The sequence below is a fragment of the Oratosquilla oratoria genome, chromosome 8 (genome assembly GCF_046742065.1).
Source record: "Oratosquilla oratoria isolate Oo_2021 chromosome 8, ASM4674206v1, whole genome shotgun sequence".
In the NCBI taxonomy this organism is placed as follows: domain Eukaryota; kingdom Metazoa; phylum Arthropoda; class Malacostraca; order Stomatopoda; family Squillidae; genus Oratosquilla; species Oratosquilla oratoria.
Window position 1 is genome coordinate 17,545,233 of NC_134784.1, and position 25,401 is coordinate 17,570,633.

Consider the following 25,401-nt stretch of genomic DNA (forward strand, 5'->3'; position numbering starts at 1 on the left):
GATTTTAATGCAAAAGACATAATCTGGGAAGAAATGATAGTTAAAGGGGGAGATGAACTTTGGAGCAACATTCTACTGGATATGACCATCAAATACACCCTAACACAATGGGTTAAGGAAAATACTAGATATAGAAACAATGAGGAACTGCAAAACTAGACTTTATCTTAACTTCTGAACCAGATATTGTGAACAAAATGGAGTATAAAACACCAATTGGAAAGAGTGACCATATACTAATAGAGTTTGAATTAAAAGAACAGAACAATGTAGATAGGAATGACAAACAGAGAAGGAAGATTAATGTACAACAAAATGGACTTTGTAAAATTAAGAAAAAAAAAATCCCAAACACAAACTGGGATAAATTCTCCAAAGAGGAAACACAGATGGAAGACAAATGGAACATATTCAAAGAAAAGTACAAGGAAGGAATTAACAAATATGTACCAAAAAAGAAACAAAAAGAGATTTACATAAAGTGTTGGTTTAACAAAAGGTGTAGTGAGGCTAGAGACAGGAGAGACAAAGCCTGGAAAAGATGGGGGAAAAAAACAACAACATCCAAATGGCAAACATATAAAACTTAGGAATGAATATGTGAATATATGCAGGAAAGAAAAAAGAAATCATGAAAAAGATATTATAGACAAATGTAAGGATAAACCTAAACTCTTTTACAGGTATATAAATGAAAAACTAAAGGATAAACATGAAATAGCGAAATTGCGTGAAGGAGATAAAGAATATATAATCAACACAGAGATGGCAGAAGTTATGATCACACATTTCAGGTCTGTTTTTACAATTGAGAGCTCACAATCTTGGGAAGATGGACAACAAGAAAGATCACCCACGATGAAAGAAATAAAGGTAACACGAAAAGAAACAAGAGACCAGATAAAAAACCTAGATGTCAGGAAATGGCATGGACTAGATGGAATTGCAAATTGGATACTGAAAGAGTGTATAGATGAACTGACAGATAAATTATACAAGATAATTCACTCAAAGAGGGAAAGGTGCCACAAGATTGGAAAGATGCAAACATAGTACCAATATGTAAAGGAGGAAATAGGGAAGATCCTACAAACTTCAGACCTGTATCCCTTACAAGCACAGTAGCAAAAATATGCGAAAAGGTTATTAGAAACAAATGGACCAAACACTTGGAAGAAAATAAAATAATAAACCCCAAACAATTTTGCTTTAGAAGTGGAAGATTGTGTAACACATACCTAATCTTCTTTCACTTGAAATTAATTGAGCTAGTACAATAAAGAGATGGCTGGGCAGATTGCACCTTATTGGATTTGCAGAAGGCATTCGACAAAGTGCCACATGAAAAATTGGTAAGAAGAATTTAAATTATAGGAGGAATACAAGGTAAACTGCTGGAATGGATGAAGGACTTCTTAACTGGGAGAGAAATGAGAGTGGTACTTGGAGACAAAAATTCGAACTGGGAAAATGTGAAAAGTGGCATCCCGCAATGCTCTGTATTGGCTCCTTTAATTTTTGACATATATATAAATGATAGATGAGGGAGTAAATTGTTACATGAACTTCTTTGCTGACGATGCCAAATTACTCGAGAGTAAGAACAGAAGATTGCAGATCGCTGCAAGATGACCTAGACAAAATATGGGAATGGAGTCTGAGATGTGAGATGAAATTCAACATTAAGAAATGTAGCATAATGGAATTTGGAAAAAGTAAAGATAGAGTATCAGGACAGTATAAAATTGGAAACAAAGAAGTCAACCCCCCCTGAGGCCCAGTACTTTGATGTAGTGGGGGGGCTTGCATGTAGCAAGGATGGGCTGAGCTGTGCCAGCCAGGTGCAACCATACTGGAGAGGTCAGCCCATAGCTACCAGATGAAATCTGAGCCAACAGATTTTTGTTGACGACCCTAGCTTGTCTTTCACCATGGACTGGAATGCTCATAGGATTTGCTGCCCTCACGCTATGACAGTTGTTTTAAGGTTGAGGTTTTTGGGGGTAGTGAATAGATAGGGGGTCCCTTATCCTTTTCCTTTGTGAATTCCCCTATCCCTATTGTTCATATTTGCTACCTTGCTCTCCTTTTTTCACCATCTTTTTTCTAATAACGGTTAAGGAAGGTTTTGGTATCTTGGTGCCTCCCAAGCTACATGTCTGAACCCAGTCAAGTGGGGATGTATACCGCGAGGTCACTACTCCCTGCGAGGGCCGAAAGCTCACCGACTGGGGAATGCATGTTTGCGAGGTAGGTACTAGGCTGCCGACTTCCTTTCTCCCTATCCAGTGCACATGCAGAGTGACTACGCCAGCCCCATCCTAAATGGGACAAAACAAAAGAGGACAAACTTCCGGGTTGACAAAGTCTCTAACTCACCTCCGAGGCCCTGCATGTGTAAATAGTCATTTCTGGAACTTCCCGACTCTGCAGAGACCTTTCTTTTATTGCTTGAGGCAAAAGGCAACTGCAGTATCTTCTATGTATTGATCTTTCTTAAAGAAAATAAAAGAGAAGTAAAGCAAAAGGTAAAGGAGGCAAAGAGGAGATCAGATGTGAAGTGGGGTAAGAGTATGACAGAAAATTTTGAAAGTAATGAAAAGATGTTTTGGAAAGAAATTAAGAGAGGAAGAGGAGGCGAATCAAGTAGAGAAGAAAAGGTAAAAGGTGCAGATGGAGAGATGATAATGGAAGAGAAGGCAGTAAGGGGAAGATGGGCAGAATATTTTAGGGAGTTGCTAAATGTGAAGGAGGATAGGGAGGGAAAGATAGCTGCAGTGGGAAATGCAAAGAAAATGAGAGTGATGAGTGAGGAAAATGGAGGAGAAATAAGGATGAAGTGAAGGCAGTTGTTAAGATGATGAAAGCAGGTAAGGCACCTGGTCTGGATGGATGCCATGCAGAATGTCTAAAAAAAAAGGAGGTACAGTGATGTGGATTGGTTGGTGAAGTTATTTAATGTTTGCTGGAGAGAGGGTAGAGTGCCGGAGGACTGGAGGAGTGCCTGTATAGTTCCACTTTACAAGGGAAAAGGGGACAAGTGTGAATGTAGTAGTTTCAGAGGGATTAGCTTGTTAAGTGTAGTTGGGAAGGCTTATGGGAGGATCTTGATTGAGAGGATTAGGAGAGGAACAGAGGGAGTAATTGGTGAGGAACAGTGTGGATTTAGGACGGGTAGAGGTGTAGATGAGATCTTTGTGGTAAGACAAATATGTGAGAAAGCTATAGGAAAGGGGAAGGATGTTTTTGGGGCTTTTATGGATCTGGAAAAGGCTTACGATAGGGTAGACAGAAAGGCACTGTGGGAGGTTATGCAGATATATGGGATAGGAGGAAAGCTTCTAGGAGCTGTCAAGAGTTTTTATGAGAGTAGTAGAGCTTGTGTCAGGATTAGAAATGGAGAGAGTGAGTGGTTCGAGGTAAAAGTGGGACTTCGTCAAGGATGAGTTATGTCACCCTGGCTGTTCAACTTATACATGGATGGGGTAGTGCGAGAGGTAAATGCAAGGGTAGTGGGTCAGGGATTGGAGATGGTTAAAGAAAATGGAGAAAAGTGGGAGGTGAGCCAGCTGTTGTTTGCTGACGACACTGCACTTGTGGCAGGATCGGAGGAGGGATTGAGGAAGTTGGTGACAGAGTTTGGGAGAGTATGTGATAGAAGAAAGCTAAAGATAAATGTGGGTAAAAGTAAGGTGATGAGATGTACAAGGGGTGAAAGTGGCAGTAGACTGGAAGTGAGCATTAAAGGAGAGTGACTGGAGGAAGTGGATAGTTTTAGATACTTGGGTGCAAATGTGGCAGGAAAAGATGGAGTGAAGGTGGAGGTAGAATGTAGATTGAGAGAAGCGAGTAAATGCCTTAGTGGATTAAAGAGTGTAATGAGGAATAGACATTTGGGAATGGATGCTAAGAGGAGACTGTATGAAGGAGTGATTGTGCCAACAGCACTGTATGGGGCAGAAACATGGAACATAAGAGAGGAAGAGAGAAGGAGTTTGAATGTATTTACCTAGTTGTATTTTGCGGGAAGGGGAGCTATGCTCGTGATGTCCCGCCATTGTATCTCGCAGTGTCTAGTTTGTTTTTAAACTCATGAATGGTTTTTGCGCATACTATTTCATTATCCAGTTTGTTCCAAGTGTCCAAAACTCTATGTGGAAAACTGTTTTTCTTCATTTCTCTTCTATAGCTATGTTTTTTTATTGTCTATCCATGTCCTCTTGTGTTTCTTTTGTCCCAGTTAAGTAAGTTCTCTCTATCAAGTATCTCTGTGCCTTTCATGATTCTGTAGATGGTCAATAGGTCACCTCTCTCTTCTTTGCTCCAGTGTCGGTAACTCCAGTTTAGCCAATCTCTCCTCATATGATAGGTTTGCAAGTGCAGGTGCCATTTTTGTAGCTGCTCTTTGGATTCTTTCTATTTTCTTTATATTCTTTTTGGTACTGGGGGACCACAATGTCGCCGCATACTCTAATCTAGGCCTTATCAATGTAACCAATATTTTTTTTATCATGTCTTCGTCCAAGTATGTAAATGCCACTTTTATTTATCTTAGCAAGTTGTAAGTCTCCCCGACAATTTTGTTAATCTGTATATCATAGGACAAGTCGTTCGTGATAATTACACCCAAATCTTTTTCGGATCCTACTTTCTTTACTTCCTTGGTTCCAATTGTATATTTTCCTGATATTCTGTTTTTGCTTTTTCCAAACTCCATTATGCTACACTTCTTAGTATTAAAGTCCACTTCCCATTTCTGACTCCAGTTCCATACCCTATTTAGGTCTTCTTGCAGTGCTTCACAGTCCTCATCAGTTTCTACTTTCCTTAACAGTTTGGTGTCATCAGCAAAGAAGCTCATGTAGCAGTTCACGTCCTCGTCCATGTCATTCATATAGATAGCAAACATTATTGGTGCCCGTACAGATCCTTGCGGTACTCCACTGATCACCTCTTTCCAATCTGAATATTTTTCTCTGAGCACTACTCTCATCTTTCTACCAGTCATAAAGTCCTCCATCCATTTTAGGAGGTTTCCTTGTACTCCTTCTATGTGTTCCAGTTTTTTTAGTAATTTTCTGTGAGGTACTTTGTCAAAGGCTTTTTGCAAGTCTAGGAATGCACAATCAGCCCATCCATTTCTTTCTTGCACTATGTCTATTAGTCTTGAGTAAAAGCATATTAAGTTTGTGGTGCAAGATCTTCCTGGTCTGAACCCGAATTGTCTTGGGTTTAATATGTTGTTGTCTTCCAGATGTTTTACCCATCTATTCTTGATTATTTTCTCACAAATTTTGGCTATAGTGCTTGTTAGTGATACTGGCCTATAGTTGGTGGGTTCTTCCTTGTTTCCTCCTTTATATATTGGTACAACATTAGCATTTTTCCAGTCCTTGGGTATCTTTCCTTCTTTGAGTGAGCTGTATATTAAGATGTGTATTTTGTCTGTTAGTTCTTCTTTGCACTCCTTTAGAATCCAATTTGCAATACCATCCGGACCATGTCATTTTCTGACGTCCAGTCTTGATAGATGCTCTGATATTTCTTTTAGTGATGTTGTAAACTCACTCATGTGGGGAGATTGCATGTTATTATCTATGTCCCAATTTTGTATTTTCTCTCTGGTGAAGACAGATTTAAAGTGATTGTTCATGACTTCGGCCATCTCTAAATCTTCTGTGTATTCTATATTTCCTTGGCATAGTTTCACCATTTACTGTTTGGTTTTAAGTTTACCATTCACATACCGATAGAATAGCTTGGGTAGTTCTTTGCATTTGTCTATAATATCCTTCTCATGGTTCCTTTTTTCCTCTCTTCTCACATTAACATACTCATTTCTACAGTTTATATAAATTTGCCATTTGCTTTGTTTTTGTCTTTTCTCCACTTTTTCCAAGCTTTGTCCCTTCTGTCTTTTGCCTCACTGCATCTTTTGTTGAACCAACATTTAATGTACTCACTCTCTCGCTTTTGTCTTGGTACATGCCTGTTTACCCCTTCATTGTAATTATCCATCAATATATTCCATTTCTCTTCCACTGTTGTCTCTTCCCTATAAAAGTGTTCCCAGTTTGCATTCCGGAAGAATGTCTTTAGTTTTGCAAAGTCTGTTTTGTTGTACATAAATTTTTCTTTTCTATGCTTTTCGTTCCTCTCCATGTCTATTTCTTCCTTTAGTACAGTTTCAATGAGTACATGGTCACTCTTTCCAATTGGTGTCTCGTACTGGACTTTATCCACTATTTCAGGTTCTGTTGTATATTAGATCTAGTTTTGATGGCTCTTCATTGTTTCTGTACCTTGTGTTTTCACGGACCCATTGGGTCATTGTGTACTCCATGGTCATGTCTAGCAGTACATTGCCCCACGAGTCATCTCCTCCTTGCACTGTCATGCTGTCCCAACAAATTTCTTTGCAATTGAAGTCCCCCATAATTACCAGATTACCCTTACCCATTAGTTTCTCATTAGTGATTTTCTTGTATCTTCTAGCATTTTTGTATGTTCGTTTTCTTTCCAAGCATTCGTTTTTGGAGGCACATAGGTCACCACAAACTTTCTGCTTTTCATATTCTTGCCTTCGACTTTTATCATGATCAGTTCAACATTACCTTTGCCCTCTGCAATTTTTGTCACCTTTAGTTCTTTCTTGGCCAAGAACATGATTCCCCCTCCCTGTTTCTTGTCCCTGTTTTTTATCCAGTAATTGTATAGACCTGGTCCAATAACGATGGATGGTATTTCACCTAGTTTAGTCTCTACAATTCCCATTATGTCTGATTTTGCTTCTAACAGATAATCATTGAGTTCGTTCAGTCCTGAAATTAGTCCGTCAATGTTGGTATAGGCCACTTTTAATTTTCTTCCTTCTCCCTGGTTTCTTCTGTCCTTGGTTTTTTCGTTTTGATGCGACATTGTCTTAATCTCAAGTCTATTACTCTCCACTGGAATTCTTTGCATTCTGTCTCTGTTCTCATCAAGTTTTTTTCCTTTGCTTCTTCTCTTAGTGCCCTTTTTCTAATTCCTCAGTACTCATTTCTCTTTTTATCCATATCTTATTGTACTTTTCACTTCTAACCAAGTTGCCTACTTTTTCAAATATGTCTTCTACTACCATTTGTGACCTTAGTTTTATCTTTAGAGGTCGAATCCTATCCTTAGTATAGCGACAGATTCTATAAGTCTCTTCCAGGTCTATGCCTGAGTCTCTGTCTCCCCCCTGAATTTCATTTAGGATTTCTACTGCTGTCTCTTTTTCTTCTTTTTCCCTCATGTACCTCGCCAATCCTTGTTTTTCCTTTAGTCCATATACCACAATACATTTCTTCCTATCTACTGTATCCCTGACCCAATTTGCTTTTTCGTTAATCACTTGTATGATTGTGTCTTTTGCATTATCCTGCATTTGCTGCTTGACTATTTCTTTGAAAGCAATTTCCTTATTTTCAATGTTTTCCTTCCACTTAATTTTCTGGATACTATCCCCACCTAGGTTCTCTTCGATCTTTTGTGTCAATTCATGTAATTTATTGTTCACCTCCTGCTTTAGATTTTCGCTATTGTTATTATCATTAGTTTTCTTCTTTTCATTATCATTCTTCAGTTCATATATATCCCTTTTCATTTCTTTAATCTCGTTTGTAAGATCCAAGTTTGTTTTTCTTAGGTCCGAAATTTCGTGGTTCGCCTGAGCTAAGCAATCTGAGATGAGGTGTCTGAGAAGTATGATGGGGATTACTAGGGTAGATAGAGTGAGAAATGAGGAGGTGAGAAGAAGAACGGGGGTGGAAAGGGAGTTGGGAGATAGGGTTGATGAAAGAATATTAGGATGGTTTGGACACATGGAAAGAATGAGTGAAGAAAGACTAGTAAAAGAGGTATGGAAGGCAGATGTGGAGGGAGTGAACATGAGGGGACGTCCTAGGATGAGGTGGATGGATGGGGTGAAGGGGGCTTTGGGGAAGAGAGGAATGTCTGTTGAGGAAGGACGGGAGAGGACAGAAGACAGGGGTGAATGGAGAATGGTTGTATATGGATGATGTTGTGATGCATGAGGTAGTATGTGTGAGCATGGAGAATGGTTGTATATGGATGATGATGTGATGCATGAGGTAGTATGTGTGAGCAAAATTTGATGCAGCCCGAAGGGATTGCTCCCCGTCTTCTCCTTTTATGCATAGGGGGACAGAGAGGGGGGGGGTCGCCGATTTAATGAAGCGGCCTTGCTGTGGATGTGCTGTGTCTTGCGACACTGCTTCTGACCCAGGGCAGTGGACAAGGTGCAGGGATGACCCGTCATCCAGGAGGTGCTAAGATAAGAGGGAGGGTGGAGGGGTGTGGAGTGTATTCAGGGATGGAATGAGTGGGAATGATTTTATGGCTTTTTCTTTTTGGCTACCTCCCTTGTAAGGGGGAAAAAGCCTTGGTATATGTATATGTAAGTGGCCCTAAAAATATACACAATCATGGCGGCTGTTCAAACTGTACATTCTAAACCACCACTACCTGATCCTCCTCCTAAACCCCCCGATCCCTCTCCTAATATTGCTAATCCTAATGTTGATGATATTGACTCGCCAAAAGTAAAACCCTCAGGTGATGACTCCGGCTTGAAAAAGAACTTCGGTAACGATACTAAGACTTCATTGACAAATAATTCTGTTGCCCAGAAACTTACATTGGAATGGATTCTGAAGTGACGTAATCATATATCAGATACTCAGAAACCTATAAATAGCTCAAGTATTGCTCCTAATAGTCATAGTGTCTTACATTTAAAACATGTCTATCTTGATAAGAGTTATATTGACTTACATGAAGAGTTTTGTAAATTTGGACCAATTAAAGAGATCAGGGTTAAACTGACTGACAACTTTAAAGCTTGGCTAGTCTGGATCTCATTTCTTTCTAATCAGGATGCAGCTGCTGCCTGCTTGGATTATAATAATTCCAAAGAAAATGAATCTTCGGCCCAACTTGTTGCTAGAGTGCCACCTAACCTGGATATCTTTTATCCAGAAAACCCGGTAGAGGAAAGGAAGGAAAGTGTGCAGAGGCCTCCCAATCCAGCTAAGTGGCATATTATCACTCCTCCAAAGGAACGTGCTAACTTGTTCGAGTTTAGAAGATTCTTGAAGAGTCATCTTGGCTCTGGTAATTTATCTAACTCACAAGTATCTCGATTTGGAAGAAATTCCTTCTTAATTCATGTAAAATCTTATGAACAAGCTGCCATGGTGCTTAACTTGAAACAGAAATCCGACATTAAGGAAGTTAAACCCCACTATACCTTTAGTTATGCCAAAGGGGTAATTTTTAATAGAGATCTGTATGACTTTGAGGAAGAAGAAATATTAGAAATGTGCCCAACTAATGTTTGGAAGGTTCTTAAAATCCCTCGTTCTTCTATGATTATCCTAACTTTTTCTGGTGAAGATCTACCTCATTATGTAGAGATAGAAAAAGAGATTGTTCATGTGAAGCAGTTTAAGCCCCGTCCCCTTCAGTGCTTTAATTGCTATGGTTTTGGCCATCCTTCCCACCGATGTGCAAGGGACAAACTGTGTTTGATATGTGCTCAGCCTGAACATGGGGATTGTTCCCGCCCAACAGTTTGTATAAATTGTAAAGAAGAGCATAATGCCAGGGATAAGAACTGTGTAATTTATAAGAAGGAACAGGAAACACTACTAAAAGCCCATGCAGAACATATAAGTGTAGGACATGCTAAAAGACTATTAAGTAATTCCAAAAGATACAGTGATGTTGTTAAAACAAATAGTAAAGTGGATCAGCCAACTGTAGAACCCAATAGAAATAAAAATGTCAATATGAATTCTTCTGTTAACACTAAACCCAAGCCTCAATGTAAAATTGTTACTATCAAATCTAATCGCCTTTCTTCTTAACTTGGAATTTTTAATACTTCTCAATCCTCCTCTGCGGAGGTTTCCTCACCTCTTGTTGAAGGGGTGTGTCCTGCCCCATCTGGAGGGGCACCTAAAGTTTCTATTGTTGAAACCTCACAGGCTTCTTCCAATGAAGCCTCCTCTCAGGCAATCTCTCTTCCAGACTTGGGGAACTCCCCAGTAGAGGGATTGCTGACTAGTGTGCCTCACTCAGTAGAGGTGCACAGAAGCAATAAGGATCAACCAACTCTAGAATCTAATAGAAAAACAAATACTAATATGAATTCTTCTGTTAATGCTGAACTCAAGCCTCAGCGTGAAAGAGTCACTATTAGACCTAATCATTCTTCTCCACAACTTGGAAATTCTAGTACTAAATCCTCTTCTGCAAAGGTTCTCTCATCCCCTGAAAGGAACTAATAATTCAGACTCTACATCAACATCTGTTGGACCATTGTCAGAGACGAGGATGCCACCCGCGAAAGCAAAAAAATTAGAAAAGAACCCATCTTGTAAATCCTCTCTCTCCCAACCTTCTCTTCCCAGACTAGGAGACCCAAAAAAGAAAAAGAAAACCGTATAATGTCTATAATTCAATGGAATATTCAAGGTTTTAATTCTCATAGAGAGCAGGTTCGGATTCTCTTTAAAGAACATGATATTCTGCTATTTGTCTCCAAGAGACTATGCTTGCCGATTTATCCCCTAATGTTGGACTTAATTAAAAATTTTGCAGATCTCCTCCTATGGTTGGGGGTTGTGCTCATGGAGGTACTGGTATCATTGTTAACAAGTCTGTAAACCACAGAAGTGTCCACCTACATTCAGTGTTGCAGGCTTGTGCAATATAAATTTTTACCACTAAATGGATCACTTTATGTTCTTTGTATTTGGAACCTGAACTGGAAAATCAACTTCTAGACTCCCATCAGTTTGAGTTAAATGACCTACAATCTTTGGTTGACCAGCTTCCTCAGCCTTTTATTATATTGGGTGCTCTATTGGGTGAATCAAGGTGTGACCCCTGGGGTAATATGATTGAAGAATTTATTGATAATAACGATGTCATTTTGATGAATGACAGTTCCAAAACTAGGTTTGATGTCTTTCACAACTCAAGTTCTGCTATAGACCTATCTATTTGTCCATCATCCAGATTAGACTTTAGTTGTTCAATAGATTAAGATCTACTTGGTAGTGACCACTGGCCTATCCATATCAAATATTTAAAGAACATTCCCTCCTTTTGCTTACCTAAATGGAAGACAGGAGAGGCTAATTGGGAATTATTTAGGAGATCCACAGAGATTGATTATGAGCCTAGTGATTTTTCTAGTAACTCTGATGCATATGATTATCTGGTAGGCATCATACTTTCTGGTTCTTTTTCAACCATTCCTAGGACAGCTGGTAAACCTCTATGCCCAGTAGTCCCCTGGTGGAACGATGAATGTGCTCTAAGCAGAAAGATTACAAGAACTTGCTATAAGAGATATTTTAGATATCCATGTTTAGTCAATAGGATAATGTACAGAAGAGCTCAAGCAAAGCAGAAGAAAATCTTTAAGAAAGCAAGGAGGGAATTCTTGGATGAAATGGATCATGCTTTATCTTTATCCTCCCCAACCTCTCCTGGAGAGGATGACATTTTTTATTCCATGATTGCTCATTTATCCATATCCTCGAAGAAATTCCTTTTAAATGTGCTGAACAAATTTTGGTGTTCTGGGTCTTTCTTGGAAGACTTCAATTATCATAGTAATTTTTAAGGCAGGAAATGACTCCATTCTCTCACAAAGTTACAGACCTATTGCTCTCACTAGCTGCATTTGTAAGACTTATGAAAGAATGGTTAATTTGCATTTAGTTTGGTTTTTAGAATCTAAACATCTCCTATCTAACTGACAGTTTGGATTTAGAAGAAATAAGTGCACTCTGGATCCCTTACTTTTTATCACTCGTGAGATTCAGAATGCCTTTGCAATACAGAATCCGAGCATTGCTGTGGTTTTTTACTTAAAAAATGCCTACGATATTACCTGGCTGGTAGGCATTCTGAAGCAAGTTGCAGAGTGGGGTATCAGGGGTAAAATGTTAGATTGTTTAAAGGATTTCTTGTCTGACCGTTATCTAAAAGACAGAGTGGGCTCTTCTTTCTCTTGTGCATATCTTTAAGAGGAAGGGATTCCTCAAGGAAGTGTTCTGAGTCCAACACTCTTCAGCATAGCCATTAATTGTTTGTTAGAACAAGTTCCTACTGGAATTCATGGATTGGCTTATACTGACGACTTCGCTATTGTGTGCAGCAGATCGACAACAATAGAAACAGGCCAAAAGATTCAAGAGGTTATTAACATAGCAACAACATGGGCTAATTACAGGGGCTTCAGATTCTCTGCTGAAAAAACTAAAGCCATTAGGTTCTCTAGACTAAGACGCAAGGAAGAAATACCAACATTATTCTTAGAGGGTGTCATATTACCACACAAAGATCAAGTAAAATACTTGAGTCTGTTTTTGGACAAAAGGTTGACATTCACTCATCTCGTAAATGAGGTTATATGTACTGTTAAACAGCGACTTCATTTACTAAAGGTAGTGTCTCGCTTCAACTGGGGAGCAGGTCGTATAACTCTAATAAGGCTTTACCAAGCATTGTGCCTTAGCAAAATCGATTATGGATGTCAAATTTATGGATCGGCATGTAAAACTTTATTAAAGAAGCTTGATATAGTCCACAATATGGCTTTGCGGATTTGTTCGGGAGTTTATAGAACATCTCCAGTGGATAGCATGTATGTTGACACAGGAATTCCTCCCCTTTATATTCGCAGGGAGGAATTAAGCCTGAGATATATATATCTCGTGTCTTAACATCAAAACAAAATCCAAACTTCAAATATGTAAAGCAGCCGGTAGACAAAGCTCCAAGAAAAAGTACTCTGCCAAAACCTCTAGAAGTGAGATGTGAAGTTGGGGCAAAGGAGGTAGGACTTGTTCCTGTTACAATTGCTGAGATCACACCTTCCAAATTCCCTCCTTTGGAACCGATATCCCACTGTAATTTGTCCTCTTAAAAACAAGAAAAATAGAACTGCTGTAGAGCTAAAAAGTGAATTTTTAGAACACTTATCAGTACATGCCGATTCAATTTTTATTTATACAGATGGATGAAAATCCCAAGATGGTGTTGGTTGTGCTGTTGTATCTGACAGCACAGTTTTAAAGAGGAAGTTGCCTTATTTTAGCTCTATTTCTACTGCTGAACTGCTGGCAGTCAACCACCCCCTGAATTTTTTTTTAAATTTTATTCCATCTAATAAAAACATTGTTATTTTTACAGACTCTGAGCATTCTATCCTAAATAGATTATTGCCTCTTCACTATTTAGTCCAAGAAATACAGGACTGGTTGATACTCATTAACAACCAGAAGGAAATAAAAGTAAACTTTTGCTGGGTGCTGTCCCATCTGGGTATCGTTGGAAATGAATAGGCTGATGTTGCAGCCAAAGCCACTACTAGGCTCAGCCATATAACAGGCGCAAAAATCCCACATACAGACTTCAAACAAGTAATTCATAATTATGCAATGGAGAAGTGGCAAGAACAATGGACAAGGCTGGATGGTAGTTACAAGTTAAAAGAGATTCACCTCTTGGTGAGCCCTTGAAAGCCTCATTCTTTGGACAGAAGATCAAGTAATGTTTTAACAAGATTAAGAATTAGCCATTCCTATATTACCCATAATTTTTTTTATGGCAAATGGAGCAGAAAGGCTGGCCCCCCAATACCCCACTTGCCAAGTTGTTTTTACAATTAAACACATTTTAATCCAGTGCCCTGCATACTCTAATAAGCGCAGGGCAAACTTTTTAACAAATTTATCTCTTAAAGAAATTTTAGGGGAGGAGGCTCATGTGAAGAATGTTTTAAAGTTTTTAAAAGACATCAATTTATTTTATGAAATTTAAAATGGAGGATTGTGTATATGATTGCTTGTGAGTGTATCTTGTCTTGATGTGTTTTTGTGAGTGGTTATTGTTTTTACTATTTTACTTGAAATTTTGTATATTCATATATGATAGATATGCATTGAATGGCCTACCGGCTCCAGCGCTTGGCCTTCAAGCCAAAAATTCCATAAATCAATCAATCAACCTAATCTTTATTCCACTGTTGATATTCAGCGTATGGGGTGACAGTTCTTCAGGTGGGATCTCATGGGGTGATGATTCTTCATGTGGGTGTTCTGGGGTGACAATTCTTCATGTACTCCATCAATTCTACATTATTTTTTACTTCTGTTATCTCTGTCACATTTAAACCTTTCTTAGTCAAAATCATAACTCCTTCACCCTGTTTCTCCTTTCTATTTTTTGCCCAATGGTTGTATAGACCTTGTGCTACAGTATTTTATGGTAGTGGACCTTTTAATTTTGTTTCCACAGTTCCCATTATGTTTGGTTTCTCTATTAATAGTCAATTAATTCAGTCCTGAAATCATACTATGTTAATATATGTTATTTTTAATTTATTTTTTCTTGTTTGTTGGTTTATGTTTCCTTTTTGAGGTCCACTACTCTCCAAAAAAATTAATACTTTTCAGCCTCCATCTTTCATTTTTTTTTTTCCATTTGCTTCGTTTCTAAGTGCCTTTTCTTTCTCTTTTTCCTCATTACTCATTTCCTCTTATGTACATACATTTTTATAATTTCCACCATTTGCTAGCTTTGTTGCTTTTGATAGTACCTCTTCAGCTGTCATTTGAGACCTTAGTTTGATTTTTAGTGGCATATAGTGTTTTTCTCTAGCATATTGACTCATCCTATGCACTTCTTCAATCTCTTTGTCCAATTTCTGTCCCTCCTCTTGAACCTCTTTCAGAATTGCCTTTGCAATTTCTTTCTCTTCTTTTCATCTTTGGTAATACCATAAACTACAATGCACTTTATTTATCCACAGTGTCTCTTACTCCATTTTCATTTTCTTTAATTACTTTAATTACCATTTCTTCAGCATTTTCCTCTACTTTCTGTTGTACTATTTCTTTAAATGTTATTTTCTGATTTTCTTGTTTTTGTTTCCATTAGTTTTTTATTTCTAGGAGATCCGTCTCCTTAACCCCTTCACTCCAGGCCAAAATCTCACGGGCAGCATTAGCTGCCAGACGTGCCATGTTGCGTCATAATACTCGCATTATAAAAAATAAAGTCACCGCTGTATTGCTTGTTCTCTCTTTCACCCGTGAATTTTGATAACTATAGGAAATATGATGAAGCCAGTTTACAGAGTATGGGGGTCACGCAGGTACAACTACAATAAATATAATCAAGACGCCGACATCGGCATCCTCGCATACCCACTTGCTCATGACGCCTACATAGGCGTCATCATATTGAAGGGGTTAATTGATTCACCAACTTTTTAAGTCACTGCTTGTATTTGTCCTTTGACCTCTTTTTTTCAATGCTTCATTTTTGTTTTTATCTTCATTTTTCATTCTTTTGTTATCACTTCTTTACATATTTGATTAATTTTTTAGATCATTAAGCTCTTTGTTCATCTCTTCATGAACTATTTGTACATAGCTTATCTCTCTGTGCATTGCTCTATAATAAGTTTTTAAATCTATTAGTTCCTCCATCAAGTCGTTAATATCTCAATTTCTTAGTACATTGTAATACCTAGTTTCTCTTTCTACATTACAAAGGATTACAAAGGCGGAGCATGCCGACAGAAGACCTTTTGGTCCATTACTAGGGCAGATGTGAAAAAAATATATATAAATGATAAAAAAAAAAATAGATAAAATAAAACATAAATTATAATAATATAAATACATAAAATAAATAATAGGCATAGTTAAATGATAAACAAACAGGTAAATAGTAAATAAACTTACAAATGAATGATAATAAATGGAAATCAAGCAAATAATAAATAAACAGACAAATAATCAAATAATATAAAATAAATGGCAGTCATTACAGCATCTTTGCTTGAATGTTTATCTAAATGAATCTTAAAGCTTCGAACTGAACTACTACATTGCACTGCCTCTGTAGGAAGTTTATTCCATTCATTAACTACACAGTTGGCAAAGTTGTTTCTACCCACTTCCAAATTAAATCTATTTCCTGACAGTTTGAGACCATTATTTCTTGTTGGATTCTCATTCAGTGTAAGAATTTTGTCACTTTTGATGTCAATCCCCTTTAGAATCTTAAATACCTGTATCAAGTCACCTCTGAGTCTATGCCTTTTTAGAGAAAACAGATTCATATGTTTTAGTAAATTTTTGTATGATTTATTTTTGATATTTGGAATCAGTTTTGTGGCTTTCCTTTGTACTTCTTCCAATGTGTCAATGTCTTTAATGAGATTGGGTGACCGTGCAGAAACAACATGTTCCAAATGTGGACGAACTAACGATTTATATAGCTTGTTAATGAGAAAAGAGCTTTTGAAGTCAGAAGATTGCGCAATCAGTCCTAGAATTTTATTTGCTTTCTTAGAGGCTGAAATACTCTGCTTAGATGATTTGAGATTGTTACTGATAATTACCCCTAGATTCTTCTCTATCCACTTTTGTTAACGAATTTTTAAGTAACTTGTAATCGTACTTACTGTTATTTTTACCTATGTGATAATGGAAGAGAGGGCAGTGAGAGGAAGGTGGGCAGAGTATTTTAGGGAGTTGCTAAATGTGAAGGAGGATAGGGAGGGAGAGGTAGTTGCAGTGGGCAGTGCTAAGAAAATGAGAGTGATGAGTGAGGAAAATGGAGGAGAAATAGGGAAGGATGAAGTGAAAGCAGCTGTTAAGATGATGAAAGCAAGGCACCTGGGTTGGATGGATGCTATGCAGAATGTCTGAAGAAAGGAGGTACAGTTATGGTGGACTGGCTGGTGAGGTTATTTAATGTTTGTTTAACCCCTTCACTCCAAGCCAAATCTCGCGGGCAGCATTAGCTGCCAGACGTGCAATGTTGCGTCATATTATTCGCATTATAAAAAATAAAGTTACCGCTGTATTGCTCATTCTCTTTCACCCATGAATTTTGATAACCATAGAAAATATGATGAAAGCAGTTTACAGAGTATGGGGGTCATGCAGGTACAACTACAATATATATAATCAAGACGCAGACATCGGCATCCTCGCGTACCCACTTGCTCCTCATGACGCCTACGTAGGCGTCATCGTATCGAAGGGGTTAAGAGAGGGTAGAGTGCCAGAGGACTGGAGGAGTGCCTGCATGGTTCCGCTTTACAAGGGAAAGGGGGACAAGTGTGAGTGTAGTAGTTTCAGAGGGATCAGCTTGTTGAGTGTAGTTGGGAAGGCTTATGGGAGGGTCTTGATTGAGAGGAACAGAGGGAGTAATTGGTGAGGAAAAGTGTGGTTTTAGGACAGGTAGGGGTTGTGTAGATCGGATTTTTGTGGCAAGACAGATATGTGAGAAAGCTATAGGAAAAGGTAAGGATGTTTTTTGGGCTTTTATGGATCTGGAAAAGGCTTACGACAGGGTAGACAGGAAGGCACTGTGGGGGGGTATTGCAGATATATGGGATAGGAGGAAATCTGTTAAGAGCAGTCAAGAGTTTTTATGAGAGTAGTAGAGCTTGTATTAGGATTAGAAATGGAGAGAGTGAGTGGTTTGAGGTAAAGGTGGGACTTCGTCAGGGATGTGTTACGTCGCCCTGGCTGTTCAATCTCTACATGGATGGGGTGGTGCGAGAGGTTGCAAGGGTAGTGGGTCAGGTTGGAGATAATTAAAGAAAATGGAGAGGTGGGAGGTGAGCCAGTTGTTGTTTAGTGACGACACTGCACTTGTAGCAGGATCAGAGGAGGGATCGAGGAAGTTAGCGACAGAGTTTGAGAAGGTGTGTGAAAGAAGAAAGCTGAAGATAAATGTGGGCAAAAGTAAGGTGATGAGATGTACAAGGGGAGAGAGTGACAGCAGGCTGGAAGTGAGTATTAAGGGAGAGAGACTGGAGGAAGTGGATAGTTTTAGATATTTGGGTGCGAATGTGGCAGGAAAGGGAGGAGTGGGAGTGGAGGTAGAATGTAGATTGAGAGAAGCGAGTAAATGCCTTGGTGGATTGAAAAGTGTAATGAGATATAGACATCTGGAAATGGATGCTAAGAGAGGTTATATGAAGGAGTGATCATGCCAACAGCATTGTACGGGGCAGAAACATGGAACATGAGAGAGGAAGAGAGGAGTAGTTTGAATGTGTTTTAGATGAAATGTCTAAGAAGTATGATAGGGGTTACTAGGCTGGATAGAGTGAGAAATGAGGAGGTGAGGAGGAGAACAGGGGTGGAAAGAGAACTGGGAGATAGGGTTGATGAAAGAGTATTAGGATGGTTTGGACACATGGAAAGAATGAGTGAAGAAAGATTAGTAAAAGAAGTGTGGAAGGCAGAGGTGGAAGGAGTGAATATGAGGGGGCATCCTAGGATGAGATGGATGGATGGGATGAAAGGGGCATTACAAAAGAGGGGAATGTCTCTGGAGGAAGGACAGGAGAGGACAGAAGATAGGGGTGAATGGAGAGGGGTTGTGTATAGATAATACTGTGATGCATGAGGGGGAGTGGGTGGGGGATGGGTTGTGAGGAAGTGTGTATGAGATAAAATTTGATGCAGCCCGAAGGGATTTCTCCACGTCTTCTCCCTTTCTGCATGGGGGGGACGGAAAGGGGTGGTTGCTGAATTTATGAAGTGGCCTTGCTGTGGATGTGCTGTGTCTTGCGACACTGCTTCTGACTCAGGGCAGTGGACAGGATGCAGGGATGACCCGTCATCCAGGAGGTGCCAAGATAAGAGGGAGGGAGGAGGGTGGAGGGGAGTGGAATATATAGGAAATGGAATGGGTGGGAGTGGTTTCTATGCCTTTTTCTTTTTGGCTACCCCCCATGTTGGGGGAAAAAGCCTTTGGTATTTTACCTAGTTGTATTTACCTAGTTGTATTTTGCGGGAAGGGGAGCTATGCTCGTGTTGTCCCGCCTTTGTATCTTGCAGTGTCTAGTTTGTTTTTAAACTCATGAATGGTTTTTGCGCATACTATTTCATTGTCCAGTTTGTTCCAAGTGTCCAAAACTCTATGAGGAAAACTGTTTTTCTTCAGTTCTCTTCTATAGCTATGTTTTTTTATTTTCTTTCCATGTCCTCTTGTGTTTCTTTTGTCCCAGTTAAGTAAGTTCTCACTATCGAGTACCTCTGTGCCTTTCATGATTCTGTAGATGGTCAATAGGTCACCTCTCTCTCTTCTTTGCTCCAGTGTCGGTAACTCCAGTTTAGCCAATCTCTCTTCGTATGATAGGTTTGCAAGTGCAGGTGCCATTTTTGTAGCTGCTCTTTGGATTCTTTCTATTTTCTTTATATTCTTTTTGGTACTGGGGGACCACAATGTCGCCGCATACTCTAATCTAGGCCTTATCAATGTAACCAATATTTTTTTCATCATGTCTTCGTCCAAGTATGTAAACGCCACTTTTATTGATCTTAGCAAGTTGTAAGTCTCCCCGACAATTTTGTTAATCTGTATATCATAGGACAAGTCGTTCGTGATAATTACTCCCAAATCTTTTTCGGATCCTACTTTCTTTACTTCTTTGGTTCCAATTTTATATTTTCCTGATATTCTGTTTTTGCTTTTTCCAAACTCCATTATGCTACACTTCTTAGTATTAAAGTCCACTTCCCATTTCTGACTCCAGTTCCATACCCTATTTAGGTCTTCTTGCAGTGCTTCACAGTCCTCATCAGTTTCTATTTTCCTTAGCAGTTTGGCGTCATCGGCAAAGAAGCTCATGTAGCAGTTCACGTCCTCATCCATGTCATTCATATAGATAGCAAACATTATTGGTGCCAGCACAGATCCTTGCGGTACTCCACTGATCACCTCTTTCCAGTCTGAATATTTTTCTCTGAGCACTACTCTCATCTTTCTACCAGTCAGAAAGTCCTCTATCCATTTTAGTAGGTTTCCCTGTATTCCTCCTATGTGTTCCAGTTTTTTTAGTAGTTTTCTGTGTGGTACTTTGTCAAAGGCTTTTTGCAAGTCTAGGAATGCACAATCAGCCCATCCATTTCTTTCTTGCACTATGTCTATTAGTCTTGAGTAAAAGCATATTAAGTTTGTGGAGCATGATCTTCCTTGTCTGAATCCGAATTGTCTTGGGTTTAATATGTCATTGTCTTCCAGATGTTTTACCCATCTATTCTTGATTATTTTCTCACAAATTTTGGCAATGGTGCTTGTTAGTGATACTGGCCTATAGTTGGTGGGTTCTTCTTTGTTTCCTCCTTTGTGTATTGGTACAATGTTAGCGTTTTTCCAGTCCTCGGGTATCTTTCCTTCTTTGAGTGAGCTGTTTATTAAGATGTGTATTTTGTCTGTTAGTTCTTCTTTGCACTCCTTTAGAATCCAATTTGCAATACCGTCCGGGCCATGTGATTTTCTGACATCCAGCCTTGATAAATGTTCTGATATTTCCTTTAGTGATGCTGTAAACTCATTCATGAGGGGAGATTTCTTGTTTTTGTCTATGTCACAATTCGGTATTTTCTCTCTGGTGAAAACAGATTTAAAGTGATTGTTCATGACTTCGGCCATCTCTAAATCTTCTGTGTATTCTATGTTTCCTTGGCATAGTTTCACCAATTCCTGTTTGTTTTTAAGTTTACCATTCACATACCGATAGAATAGTTTGGGTTGCTCTTTGCATTTGTCTATAATATCCTTCTCATGGTTCCTTTTCTCCTCTCTTCTCACATTAACATACTCATTTCTATAGTTAACATAAATTTGCCATTTGCTTTGTTTTTTGTCTTTTCTCCACTTTTTCCAAGCTTTGTCCCTTCTGTCTTTTGCCTCACTGCATCTTTTGTTGAACCAACATTTAATGTACTCTCTCTCTCGCTTTTGTCTTGGTACATGCCTGTTTACCCCTTCATTGTAGTTTTCCATCAATATATTCCATTTCTCTTCCACTGCTGTTTCTTCCCTGTAAAATATTTCCCAGTTTGCATTCCGGAAGAATGTCTTTAGCTTTGTAAAGTCTGTTTTGTTGTACCTCAGTCTTCCTTTCCTATGCTTTTCGTTCCTCTCTATGTCTATTTCTTCCTTTAGTATAGTTTCGATGAGTACATGGTCACTCTTTCCAATTGGTGTCTCATACTGGACTTTATGCACTATTTCAGGCTCTGTTGTAAATATTAGATCTAGTTTCGATGGCTCTTCATTATTTCTGTACCTTGTGTTTTCACGGACCCATTGGGTCATTGTGTACTCCATGGTCATATCTAGCAGTACATTGCCCCACGAGTCATCTCCTCCTTGCACTGTCATGCTGTCCCAACAAATTTCTTTGCAATTGAAGTCCCCCATAACTACCAGATTACCCTTACCCATTAGTATCTCATTGAGTGATTTTCTTGTGTCATCTAGCATTTTTGTATGTTCAATTTCTTTCCAAGCGCTTGTTTTTGGAGGCACATAAGTCACCACAAACTTTCTACTTTTCATATTCTTGCCTTCGACTTTTATCATGATCAATTCAGCATTACCTTTGCCCTCTGCAATTTTTGTCACCTTTAGGTCTTTCTTGGCCAAGAACATGATTCCCCCTCCCTGTTTCTTGTCCCTGTTTTTTATCCAGTAGTTGTATAAACCTTGTCCGATAACAGTGGATGGTATTTCACCTCTTAGTTTAGTCTCTACAATTCCCATTATGTCTGGTTTTGCTTCTAACAGATAATCATTGAGTTCGTTCAGTCCCGAAATTAGTCCGTCAATGTTGGTATAGGCCACTTTTAATTTTCTTCCTTCTCCCTGGTTTCTTCTTCCCTTGCATTTACCTGTGTTATATTTCATTAGCCACTTTTCAGACCATTACTGTAATTTATCTAAATCTTCTTGAATATCTAATTGATTGAAGTGATCATTTACCATCCTGCACAATTTTGTATCATCAGCAAATGTGGAGACAATAGATTTTAGTCTGTGGTCCATATCATTTATATATACTATGAATAGAAGTGGCCCAAGAACAGAACCCTGAGGAACTCCACTTATAACACCTTTACCTAATAGTCATCTTTCTCTTGAAAACCCTGAAAAACCATTGTTGTCCCACTTTTGAGTTGACCTTGGGCTATCATTCAAACTTTTTTGCATCACCCCAGTGGTGACTCAATTCTGCTCTTGTCCAATCCTCTTTTCATTGGTTCATTTTTCCTTTTTTCTTTTCCTTCCTCCATTTTGTGCATTAATACACTATATCAAACTGAATACTTATTTCACCATAGCGGTCACTCAAAACACACAACTTCTCTTTTGTAAACACAACTTAGGCATGTGTGTGTGTGTGTATGTATATACATATATATATGTATATATATAATATATGATTATGTATATTAGTTTTTTTTTTTTTTTTTTTCTCAGGCCCTCATGAGCTCCAGCACCTATAAAATTGGCACTACACCCTTGCCAACAGCCCCTTGTCTGGTTATCATTTCCCTTTTTCAACCAGATAGCGATAGAATTTTTTTTATTAAATCCATCTTAGATTTTCTTCAGGCATGTAATTATGTTTTTTTTTTTATGTGCACCCAATATGATTATTTTTTCTAAATACAACTAATATATAAACCACTTTTTTACCCAGATATGTTTTGACGACTTTGGATCAGCTGATTGCAGAAGACTATGTGCTGCTTTACCTACATGGTGCCACCACTAGGGCCAATATGCCATCTTTTGCTTGGTTGAAGGTGAGGAAAAATCTCTGGAGTAATGTGAGAGATCTGCAAGTTTGCATGTCATGTATACAAGAGGAAAGACAAACATTAAAAGAATATATTTAATAAATAAAATGAAAAGTATATTTATATTTGTGCTATATTCAACTGATTTATACATGGTCTATGCTCTTGTGGTCTTGTCTCTGCCTTCGCTTGTCAAACTTTTCTCCTAAGTTCATGTATATTGTTGGTCTGGATTGTATTTTTGGAAGGAAATTTAATGGAAAAAATAGATCTTCAAGAGAGGAAAAAATTATTGTGAACCTTTCAAGTTTTACCATATTTTCATTCAACTTGTTTCACAAATCCATGCACTTGTGTGGAAAGCTATATAATTTCTAAGCATCCTGTACCAGCAATTTTTTTTTTCTTTTTAGTCAGTAATGTGATGAGATGTACAAGGGGAGGGGATGGCAGAAAATTGGAAGTGAGTACAAAGGGAGAAAAGCTGGAGGAAGTTGATAGCTTTAGACACTTGGGGGGTGAATGTGGTGAGAAAGGGAGGATAGGAGGTGGAGATAGAATGTAGATTGAGAGAAGCAAGTAAATGCCTTGGGGGATTAAAAAGTATAATGAGGAATAGACATTCAGGAATAGAGGCTAAGAGGAGATTGTATGAAAGGGTGATTATGCCAACAGTGCTGTATGGGGGCAGAAACATGGAACATAAGGGAGGAAAAATTTAAATGTATTTACCTAGTTGTATTTTACGGGACGGGAGCTATGCTCGTTGTGACCCGTTTTTGTATCTCTCCACATCCAGTTTATTTTTTAACTCATGTATAGTTCTGGCATTCACTGTTCAGTTTATTCCAGACATCGATCACTCTGTGCGGGAAACTGTTCTTTTTCAGGTCTCTTCTGTAACTGTCTTTCTTTAGCTTCTTATCATGTCCTCTTGTTTCTTTCTTGTCCCATTTCAATAGGTCATCTCTATAGAGAATTTCCATCCCTTTCATAATTCTGAAGATGGTCAACAGGTCGCCTCGTTCCCTTCTCTGCTCCAATGTTGACAGCTGTAATTTCTCCAATCTTTGTTCATTTGTGAAATTTGACAGTGCAGGTACCATTTTTGTTGCCGCTCTTTGGATTCTTTCTAATTTCTTTGTGTTTTTCTTTGTGCTTGGTGCCCACATTGATATAGCATATTCTAGTTTCGGTCTTATCAATGTAGTAATTATTTTCTTAACCATCTCTTCATCCATGTAGTCGAAGGCCACTTTCATTGATCTTAATAAGTTGTAAGTCTCTCCGAATAATTTATTTACATGTTTGTCAGGTGTCAAGTCACTTGAGATGATTACTCCTAGGTCCCTCTCTGAGTTTACTTTCTTTACTTCTTTGTTCCCAATCATACATTTTCCCGAAACTCTGTTTTTGCCTCTTCCAAATTCCATTATACTACATTTCTTGATGTTGAAGTTCATCTCGTATTTCTGGCTCCATTCCCATACTTTATCCAGGTCATCTTGTAGCGATCTGCAATCTTCTTCTGTTTTCACTCTCTTGAGTAATTTGGCAGTCAGCAAAAAAGTTAATGTAACAATTTACTCCTTTGTCCATATCATTTATGTATATGGCAAACATTAAAGGAGCCAAAACAGAGCCTTGTGGGATGCCACTTTTTATATCTTCCCATTTCGAACTTTTGTCTCTAAATACCACTCATTTTTCTCCCAGTTAAGAAGTCCTTCACCCATTCTAATAGTTTACCTTGAATTCCTCCTATTTTTTTCAATTTTATTTATTAATTTTTTGTGAGGTACCTTGTCAAAAGCTTTCAGCAAATCCAGGAAGGCGCAGTCTGCCCATCCATCTCTTTCTTGTATTATCTCAATTAGTCTCGAGTAAAAGCAGATTAGATTTGTGGTGCATGATCTTCCACTTCTAAAACCAAATTGTTTGGGGTTTATTATTTTATTTTCTTCCAAGTGTTTGGTCCATCTGTTCCTGATAATCTTTTTGCATATTTTTGTTACTGTGCTTTTGTTTGTAGAATCTTCCCTGTTTCCTCCTTTGTGTACTGGTACTATGTTTGCATCTTTCCAATCTTGCAGTACCTTTCCCTCTTTTAATGAGAAGTCTATTATCATGTGTAGTTTATCTGTCAGTTCGTCTACACACTCTTTCAATATCCAATTTGCAATTTCATCTGGTCCATGTGACTTTCTGACACCTAGGCTTTTTATTTGGTCTCTTATTTCCCTCTGTATTATTTTTATTTCCTTCATCATGGGTGAACTTTCTAGTTGTTCGTCCTCCCGATGTTGTGAGCTCTCAATTGTAAAAACAGACCTGAAATGTCTGATCATAACTTCTGCCATCTCTATGTCGTCTATGTACTCTTTAGCTCCATGCAATTTTACTATATCATGCTTATCCTTTAGTTTGTCATTTATATATCTGTAAAAGAGTTTTGGTTGATCCTTACATTTGTCTATGATATCCCATTCATATTCTCTTTTTTCTTTCCTGCATATGTTTACATATTCGTTTCTAAGTTTTTTATATGTTTGCCATTTAGATGAAGTATGGTAGTGGTTACTAGGCTGGATAGTGTGAGAAATGAGGTGATGAGAGCGGAGTGGAAAAGGAGTTGGCAGATAGGGTTGATGAAAGAATATTGGGATGGTTTGGACACATGGAAAAAATGAAGAAAGATTAGTAAAAGAGG

The 25,401-nt window shown here is 38.4% G+C and overlaps 1 protein-coding gene across 1 annotated transcript in view; it reads left to right on the forward strand.

The window, feature by feature from the left end:
* The window catches only part of LOC143027613 (protein prune homolog 2-like), a 289,335-nt gene that overhangs the window by 158,203 nt on the left and 105,731 nt on the right, over positions 1-25,401 (forward strand). Inside the window, exon 9 of the mRNA XM_076188976.1 lies at positions 22,592-22,697. Coding sequence (XP_076045091.1) covers positions 22,592-22,697 — 106 coding nt within the window. The remainder of the gene's footprint in view (positions 1-22,591; positions 22,698-25,401) is intronic.